At 36.8% G+C, this 9,986-nt stretch overlaps 2 protein-coding genes across 2 annotated transcripts; one reads left to right on the top strand and one right to left on the bottom strand.

Moving 5' to 3' along the window:
• Positions 1 to 1,050: 1,050 nt before the first annotated feature.
• Positions 1,051 to 4,467, bottom strand: LOC116208748 (U3 small nucleolar RNA-associated protein 6 homolog). The gene is made up of 6 exons (XM_031542300.1): positions 3,965 to 4,467; positions 2,943 to 3,602; positions 2,389 to 2,838; positions 1,917 to 2,089; positions 1,640 to 1,823; positions 1,051 to 1,501 (listed from the first exon to the last, which is right to left on the bottom strand). The coding sequence occupies exons 1-6, from the start codon at positions 4,355 to 4,357 to the stop codon at positions 1,409 to 1,411; spliced, it is 1,953 nt and encodes a 650-aa protein (XP_031398160.1). The 5' UTR covers positions 4,358 to 4,467; the 3' UTR covers positions 1,051 to 1,408.
• A 2,923-nt stretch (positions 4,468 to 7,390) lies between these two features.
• Positions 7,391 to 8,881, top strand: LOC116209174 (probable F-box protein At4g22030). Its single transcript, XM_031542736.1, has one exon. The coding sequence runs from the start codon at positions 7,454 to 7,456 to the stop codon at positions 8,729 to 8,731; it is 1,278 nt and encodes a 425-aa protein (XP_031398596.1). The 5' UTR covers positions 7,391 to 7,453; the 3' UTR covers positions 8,732 to 8,881.
• Positions 8,882 to 9,986: the final 1,105 nt, after the last annotated feature.

The raw sequence follows: 9,986 nt of genomic DNA, 5'->3' as shown, positions 1-9,986 counted from the left end.
AATCATATTTTTCTATAAATATAGTTTGATGTGTTATTCATATTATATTCTATATGATACATCATAAATAGCGAGTGTACCACATATAAACTGTGAGCAATCCACCTCTAAAAACTCTACCACTAGAATTTTTCAATTTTCTACAGGCATGCATGCGAGTTTATTTTAGGACTACTACAATTAGACTTCTAAATGTGAGTTTTTTATTTTTTACTTTTTTCTCACAGATGGACTTTTGTAGCATTTGTGGGTTCTCCAAATGAATACTGACAATATTGAACACAAAAATCATCCAGCCGTGATTATTTTTCTTTTTTAATTTTTTATACATAATCTAGACAATATTTGATTTGTCAATAATTATATTAAATTCTCTTCTTTTATATAATTTTTTTCCTTTATCTTATTCGTGAAATTAAATTATAAGATAAAGGAGAACTTAACGAATAAGATAAAGGAAAAAAATTATATAAATTACCATAGTATTATATATCTAATAATATATCGTTAGTGATTGTAAATTACTTTTTTTTTTTTCAGTGTGCAATTGCAAATTACTGTTTTCAACATTTTTATTTTATGTAACGCACATGCTTCACGACTAGTAACGTTTATATATTGGAATAGGGCTAAGTCCAAACTCTTAATCCCCCGGCCAGCCGCATTACAATTTTACTCACCCTACTCGGTCATCACGACAGAGACCCCATTGCACTCATAGGTGAAAAAGAATGCAAACCCGGACCATTTCTTCTACGTCGAGAGCTAAAAGTCCGGCTAACTACTGCCTTCCCAAATGGTTGACTCTCTCGACAACAGCTTGGTTTGGCTCGCAAGCTATACAAAGCACACGCGCTTTGATCTCTTAACATTGAATTTCCATCGAGTGGGCTCACCCACTTTGGTCACTGGCACAAGTTTATGACCAACTGAAAATGGAATGAGGTCTTTCAAGCCCCTCAATTTTACTCAAAATCTTCAACGTATTGGACAAAATCAAACCGTTGAAACGGTGTATGCATGGCGGTCTTCAACCGACAATTCTGAATCTCTGGGAATTTCATCAACAATTGCATTAATAATACAGATTGGTCCAATTGAGGTACTTTTGTAGCATCCTTGACAATTTCAATAGCCCCACACCAATTGAAAATCTACATATCCTCAAAATAGTATGAAGAAATTTTCTTAAATGTGAGGAAAATGGAAAATAACGACAAAGAAAAAGAAAGAAAAAAAAAAGGATAATAATGGCAATCTTATATGTGCAACTTCCTTTTGAGCCAAAGGGGTCATAAATACTCTCTTCTCAACTCATTCAGAAGAACAACGTTCAGATACCCAGGTGATCAAAATTGGATTTCGATGAATCGAAGTAGTCCTTACTGCAGGTGCATGATACGTACAATCAATAATTCCTAAAAGCAGTAAGGGCAGCTGCATCTTTGAGCGTCTTCCGTGCTCGCCAGTGAACGGCATTTGCGGTTTCTGATGTCCCCATCTGGGAAATATGCAAAGAAATTGTAAATTCAAAAGCCATAACAGGACATCGACTTTAGATCAACATATTAAGGTCACATTTGCTGAGACAATCTGTATCTGGACAAGGTAAGGCAAAAGCAAGGAAAGCAATGTTTACCTTTATCTCCATAGAATAGTAATCTTGCCAGAGCCTCAAGCTTTGGTCATAAGTCGAAAGAGCAGCTTCGAATAACTTCCGCACCTTTGCCAGACTCTTTTTATCACCTGATGAAGTGAGGTTCAGCTCCAACTCGATACAGGTTCTGTAGATATCAAGAGATGGACGGGGCAATGCGAGAAATCTGCAATTCAAGGCAATCAAAGCTTCAGAATAAGAATCTGCGGTTTAGTAATGTGTGATCGTTAGGACTTTGAGTCATCTTGCAAGAACTTACTTTTTGTAAATCTCTCTTGCATGCTCAATCCCATCCTTCTCAAGAACAAACTTTACCATAGTTGAAGATACAGAGAAGCCTTCTTCATTGCCTCCGTTTTTAGCTAATGAGATGAAAGCAATGTCCACAAACTTGTCCAAATAATGTTTGTGATCTGTGAATAAATCGAGTGCCTGTCATGGAAGATTACAAAGCGTCAGCTCACACCATCAATACTGCGACTATCTCACTCCCTATTCAAGAAGAATTTGTTGAACCAAAAGGAGGTAGTATTTCCCGCTTAGGCAGGTTCCATAATGGTTTTACTTAGGTTCTGGCAGAAGTTCCATAATATAAAATTGCACGATTCCCAAGATCTATAAAGAGAACTGCCACTCAAACATTCGAAAACAGAATGCCCTTGACAGAAAATCGAAGTTGACACAGCACATTCTTAACTGAGGGGACAATAATGTTAAGGATCATAACATACCATTAGCCACAAGCTCTTTGCTTCCGAAACAGAAATGTCAGTTAAAACCTTCCTCAAGAGTTGGAAAATGGAAGAAAGGTCCTCCTTGCTGGGAGAAGAATGTTTCCTCGTAGCGCATCTTACTTCAATGGAGACCCTCAATTGCCATAACTGCGCGGAGCTGGAGAACTGTCCGCTGCAAAGCTTCTCCACCAGTTCTCTAGCTTCATCCAATCTTTCTAGTTGCAAGTATAACGAGACATATTTGCTGGCAAGGTTTTCGTTAAGATACCCCATTGTTTCTGCCTTTTCATACACTGCCAAGAGTTGCGAAACGAACTTCTCAATAGGACCGGTTAGTTCCGGAGTCCGCATCTTTCCTTCTTTGAGGAAAGTTATATCCATCAAAAACTTTACATAGAGATCAAATAGATCAGCTGAAGGCACAACTTCTAATGCCTCTTCATAAACCTGCATTAGAAAGAGTAAATAGATAAATATATCTCAGGTGATAACAGGCAGTTGCTTACAAGGTTGCAATTAAATGTTATCTATAGGTTCACTAGAAACCATACCTTGACTGCTTTTAACAGCTTATGCTGCATGCTCTCTTCACTTAAATTCTCCACAGTTGAAAGTTCGGGAATTTCAAGTTTTGCAAGCCAGTCCCAGTATTCTGGGTCAGCTGAAAAGTCTCTCTTCATGTCAGTCAAAATCTTCTCATGCATTCCCTCAGAATCCGCCAAGTCTATAGCTTCTAATATCTCAAAGAACCGCCTCCTAAGGCTAAAACTAGAAGGAAGAGCTTCTAATGCACCACCATAAATTGTTTGTAGAACATTCAACCCTTGCTCTCGGAACAAATCTGATTTCTTTTCGGACTCTTCGCTTTCAGCATCTGACCCTTTTGCACCCTCTCTCTCTTCATTAAGAGACATGAATAAGTCTTGGTTTTCCTCCCTCCATTGCTTCTCATTAGCATCTTTCTGGTCGTGAGTCAGCGCCCCCTCATCCTCCCCAAGGGCCACTCTTCGGGCCTTCAATTTATTAAGGTAAGTGAGTTCCATCCTCAGATACTCTACCCATAGATCTTCCGATTTTGGGCACAATCGCAAACCACTCTGCATCAGAGCTCGAGCAGCAGCGACATTGAGGTTATGGTCAAACTCCCAGGCGGCAGCATATATCCAAACTCCTGGGACCTTCGGGTGGAACCTAATCACCTGAGCGAGGGCCTGCATTACATCTTAAATTAAGGAACTTTCGAGCAATAAAAGCAACAAAGGGAAACAAGACAAAAGTCAATCATCGAATTCGAGCTTGAATAATCTGCTTATGAGCTGCAGTACGCATAAACCAAATGCCTCAAGCTTCTACCGACACCGACATAGAGACCAAAACATCAGTTTGGGTAAGGAGACTGCTCCAGAGCATAAGGGTAACATAAAGGAAAAATCTTGCACTTAGGAGGTGAATGTTTTCCGGACACTGTCAACTGAACCATCGATTGCTCATCATCATTAACGGAATGGCGGAAATTGGAGGACAGAAAGCTAAGAATTTACGAACAATGAAGCTCAAATGAGCAGGAGCCTACCTTCTTCATCCTCCCATTCTTCCTCTTTCGACAAAATTCGAGGTATTTGAACCACAAATCCACGTCCCCCTTATACCTCATAACCGCCAGCCTGTATATCTCGATTATCCTGGCAACGCCTGCGAAGTCCGAGACCGACTTCTTCCTCTTCCTCTTGGTCTCCTTGGCGGCGGACTTCTTCCTCAGCCGGCGGAGGGAGTCGAGCTGAGTCTCGTAGTCGATGTACGCGAGGAAGTCCTGCTTGAGAGGGCTCGGCCGTTTCAGGCGGTACTCGAACTTGCGCCGCTGCTTGACTATCTCGGCGATCTCCTGGCGCGTGAAGAGGCCCCGACGCTCAAGGTCTTCGAGCTCATTGACCATCCGTTCGAGCCGGTACTGCACCACGTCCGCCATTTCCTAGCGCTGTGAGGGCGCGAACTGAGCTGACTCGGTTTAACTCAGTGGAAGTGAGGAGAAGAGCGATTGAGCTCGGCCTAGGGTTTTAAGATTTGGGGAAGAAGATGGCTGCCATTCAATTGCAGAGGTTTTCCACGATTGCAGGCCATCGTGTTAATGGGCCGGGCTAGAGTATATTTATCGAGTTGGGCTTTTTTGGGCTTCTATTTGGGCCTCACTTTCCGTATCATTATTGAGTTTTATATCATTTTCAGTCAACGATTGTCTGAAAGGTGTTTTTAAATTCACTTCATTATCATTTCTTAATTGACCATCATGCACTAAATAGTGGAAGCTTTTGTGAACTGCACTCGGTCAGAGCCCTCGTTGGGTGAGAGAGTATCGGGTGGCGCATTTTATTTATGCGGAGTTGAATACAATTATACCAATTATTATTGTGAAATTTTCGATTTTAACTCTTAGAGTCTTACGTTTTAACAACTTCTTTTTTTTTTTCCTTCTATGTGAGCTAACTTGTCATAAAAACTTAATTTTGATAAACTCGTGTAGAAATGCTATTTTTACTTATTGAAAATAATGAAAACTCGAATCTATCGAGTCAAGTCAATAATTGAACTAATATGTTGTCATTTTTTAATATAATCTAAGTGCAACTAACTAAATTTTATAGTTGACTTAAGCCCATTGGACGAGTAACTTAAAAAAAATATGAGAAATTAATTCATCGTTTCTTTTCAATCAACTTTTCCTCAGCAAATTCAATGTTTGATTTTCTTTTTTCGGTCTGTTATCCTGACATTTAAAATATTAACGGGCCCTGACTAATCCAATTCAAGTCGAGTTAGCTTACTAAGGGATAAAACTCTCTCAATCAAGGATTTTATCCATTCACAATACTTGAACTCAAGACCTTGTTTAAGGGGAGCAAGCGCTGAACCACTTGAAACAATTTATGTTGGTTAATGTTTGAAAATATTAAATAATATTTATTTTGCTTCATGGGACGTTGAAATAATATATATTAAGCCTTAATTATTGACTTTATAACGGCTATTATTCATATAGATAGTATGTTAATTAATTTTTTTTATAGAAACTTACGATTCCATAATACGATCTTTTCTCGATTGAAGTCTTTTTTCCCACCAGCTTATTTCAACAAATACTAGCAAAGGGGCCTGTGCAATAACATGGGGCTCAAAAAATGATCTTAGTCAACGATACAATATTTACAAATTAATATCGCGTAACTTATTTTAAAATTGATATAACATTCTCAATTCATAATTCTCTTAGTTTAATAAACATATAGACGTGGAGAAAAAAATGAGAAACTTAATTAGATAAAATGATAAAAGTATAAAAATACAAAAGTTTATATTAAATATTAAATATGGAAATATAATTAATTTTATAAAAATTAAAAATATTAATTCATGCTTTGTAGATACAACAATACCATATCTATTTGTACTACACATAGAATTAAGTAGCTATTGAATTCCTCTGCATTAAGTATCTCACATATTTTTATATGTTATTATTATAGCTTGTTTTTACCGTAATATGTTTCATTTAATCCCAATACCTTTTTGACACATGATTTCATGCTAGAAAGTACTCAAATATTATTAGTAATAAAAAGGAAAAAATATATGGGGTGATTATAGCTTTTGAAAATATGCAGCATATTATAATAATGCAATAAACCTATAAATACGAAATATTATAACTCGTACAATTTTTATTAAGTAAAAATTTTATTGAAAAACTCATCATTAAGAGTCCCGTTAATTTTAAGTGATCTATCAAATTTATTTGAAGTATCTCGTGATCACGATCAATCTAAGCGAGAATTATTAATAGACTAGAGTAACATTGCATTTCACTGAAAATTGGTGGCGACTTAAAATAAAATAAATTTATATTTAGGTAAATAAATTATTAAATTATAAATAATATATATATTAGACTTATATGAGATTATAAACTAATATCAAAAGATCAAAATTTTGAAAAAAAAAACCAAAAATTTGATTGGTTGACACTTATCCATTATCAGCAAGAGTTTTAGTTGTCTTACATGAGATTATAAGCTAATATCAAAAGATCAAAAAAAATTTAAAAATTAAAATTTGATAAGTTGACACATCCATTATCAACCAAAGTTTTAGTTATAAGATAAGATTATAAGATATTATTTTAATCAGAATAATGTACCCGATATTTGACAACTTTTTTTACTTTTTGAAAACTTGAATATATATAAGTAACAGTTTAAGAAAATAAAAAAAATTCCGTAAGGAGTCTCCTTATTACAAAGAGTACATTAATTTACATGCACATCGAAGAGGGCCACGTCATTATGTGACGGTGCTTGCCGGTAATTTTTGCGTTAAATAATAAAAAATTTGTTATTTAACCAGAAATTTATTATTTTTAAAATTGTTAAATCACTTACTAAATAATAAAAACTTTACTATTTTATGAAATGAATCATTATTTCGTAAGAAATTTATTATTTTGAATACAATAAGGCTCTTATTAAATAATAATTTCTCTTACTAAATAATAAGAAATTTATTATTTTTCGGATCGGTCTTAAAAGTTAATAGTAAACAATCCTATAACATTCACCCTCAGATATGAAGCACGGAAATTATCATTACCCTTGATGTAATAAAGGAATGGAAATGAGAGATGAATTCTCACAACGCGAGAACAAAGTTGAAGTATTTTTGTTTTATGTGATGACAGATATTGCTATATATATTACACCCGCTTTCTCTGCATAGAAATAATATTAACACGTAGAATATCAAACATAACGTAAGGAAGTACTAAGTTTTTGAACGTGGAAGTTATCAAACGGAAAAGGTCATTCCGTTTGAGAGAGTCAAGTCAAATTAATTGATGTCCAAACATTTTAACATTTGACCTCGTCCATTGACCTGCCTCCATTCTGTATTATAAATAGCTTCCCAACATTGTTTTCTCTCCATATCATAACCTCCACTCGAAGACCTTCCATTTCTGGAAACCCTGAAACAAATAAACAAACAAACACAAAGCCTCTCCTGCAGGCAACAATCTATGGCTTCTTTGAGCACCACTCTTTCACTCCCAAGTTCTTGTCCCTCATCTTGTTTGCGCTCTTCAAACAAGAGCATCAATGCTGCCATCCACTTCTCGAGACGGCCCAGAGTCCGCTTCTCAACTCCTGAGTTAACACTGACCACCCAAAGTACGGTTGGTGAACCGAAAACTGCTCCAGTACTGTTAGACAGTTGCACGAATAGTATCGATAATGATAAATCTGCTGAGATCACCACTCGGCTTTATATGATGCTAGAGGAAGTCATTGACCGGGTCGAGATGCACAGAAATATGGGCGAGCAAAGAGATAACTGGAACACTTTGCTCCTCAACTCCATCAACATGATGACTCTTGCAGCCACAACAATGGCGGGATTGTCTGCCATTAGTGGTGGATCTAGTGGAGGACCTCTGAAGTTGTCTTCCTTCCTTCTATTTTCTGCTTCGACAGGAATGCTAATGATCATGAACAAGATCCAGCCATCACAACTTGCCGAGGAGCAGAGGAATGCGATGAGGTTCTTCAAGAAGCTCGAGAGCGAGATTAAGTCAAAACTTGCCCTTGGAGGGGCGATGGAAGCTGACGTGGAGGAATTGGTGTTGAAGGTTTTGGCCCTTGATCGGGCATTTCCACTTCCCTTGCTCGGGAAGATGCTCGAGAAGTTCCCGAAGAAGTTTGAGCCCGCCATCTGGTGGCCCTCAAAGAGCTGCCGCCCTGTAAAGGAAAAGAAATCCGAGAGACTGCCTCATCAGCCGAGTATGGAGAGTGGGAATAACAACGGGTGGAGTGAGGAGCTCAAAACCGAGATGAGGGCTGTGGTTGAAGTCATGAAGAGGAAGGACGTCGAAGACTATGTTCGACTGGGAAACTTGGTTTTGAAGACAAACAAGGTCCTCGCAGCCTCGGGTCCGTTGCTAACCGCCCTAGCTGCGGTTGGCTCGGCTCTCATGGGATCGCATTCTGGAGGCTCGTGGGCAACAATGGCAGCGCTCCTGGGTGGGGCGCTGGCGGCAGCAGTTAACACTTTCGAGCACGGAGCGCAAGTGGGAATGGTTGTTGAGATGTACAGGAACTGCACGGGGTTCTTCGGTCTGCTGGGGGAGTCGATTGAGACCGAGATAGAGGAAAGGAGGGAGAATGGAGAGCTGTTTGAGATGAAGGTGGCGCTTCAGCTGGGAAGAAGCTTGCCAGAGCTGAGGGATTTGGCGAAGAAGTCAATTTATTCGAACACGGAGGGGATAGAAATGGATGAATTTGCAAGCAAGCTTTTCTAAATAGTAAACCCTAATTAAGCTTGCCTGCATGCAGACAGTATAATTCTTTGATTCGTTTTTAACAAAATCTTTGTTCATCCAACCTTTGTATCGACTAACATATGTGTAATACGCTAATACAGCAAATTAGGATGTATATATATATATACACGTGAGGAATGAAATTCCAATTTATTAATCAATTACAATTACAACAATAGAAGAGCGTATTTTTTTTTTCTTTTCCATTTTCCTATAGATTATATTTTTCGTGTTTTTGTGTCATCGGTTGGATTGAAATCGGTTTATATAATTACCATGGTAGAAGATCCTTTTTTTTCTTTATTTATTCACCCTATTCATTTATAATATGTAAATTTTTTCTTTTCAAATACTAGGGAAGTGTCATGGGCATATTACAAATAAATAAAAAGCTAAACAAAGGGCCTTACCGAAGAAAAAAAAAAGGCTAAACAAAGGGGAACATGTAGTTAGAATCGCTAGTTCCAAGCTTATTATGGTTCCCATTCAGTTAATTATATAGTCACATGTTATAACCAAGAAATATAAGATGCGTTCTCCAAAAATATGCGTTAATATAGAATTCTATATATTATGGCTTCTATGCATCATATACTGTTTCTTTTCCAACAAAAAATGGTTAAGCTCTGGCAGTGATGACTCATCTCCAAATCGATTGGAGTGGAGAGAATCAAGTCCACGATTAATATAAAAAAATTGTCTAGGGAGTAAGGAGTTATTAATCTCTTGTCATCGAGAGGTCGAAACGAGGGCTTAGTCTTCCTAATAGAAGATATACTCTCGTAGAATTGAAACTTTTCGTAAATCCTATTTCGTCATCACATTAAGCGAGAAAATGCCAATAAAATTATAAGAAGTTATAAAAGCATTTATTATTAGCACATAATTAATAGATCGTGAATTAGTAAAAAAAATAATTATATTAATGAGTTTTTCTTTGTTGCATTATTACTGCCAAAAGAAGATCATTTAAAATTTTCTCCTCAACCAATGCTAGATTCAGCTTAAGCCATTAGCTGCACTAAGGTGACGATAAATTAAATGAATAAAAATTAGTATTTAATTAATTAAAAAAGAAATGTATAGGTAGCAGATGAATGATAAGGATGAAAAGATATTTTTATAAAAGATATAGAGTACCAATAAGTGAAAAATGATTTATCTCATAAAGTTAAATATTTTTACTTAACTAAATGATTAAGCAGTTTAAAACTTTATTTCTCATCTTTTGCCC

This window comes from Punica granatum, chromosome 5 (assembly GCF_007655135.1).
Source record: "Punica granatum isolate Tunisia-2019 chromosome 5, ASM765513v2, whole genome shotgun sequence".
NCBI lineage: Eukaryota > Viridiplantae > Streptophyta > Magnoliopsida > Myrtales > Lythraceae > Punica > Punica granatum.
Note: the sequence above shows the minus strand (reverse complement) of the source record. Positions and strands in the feature narration are given on the sequence as shown.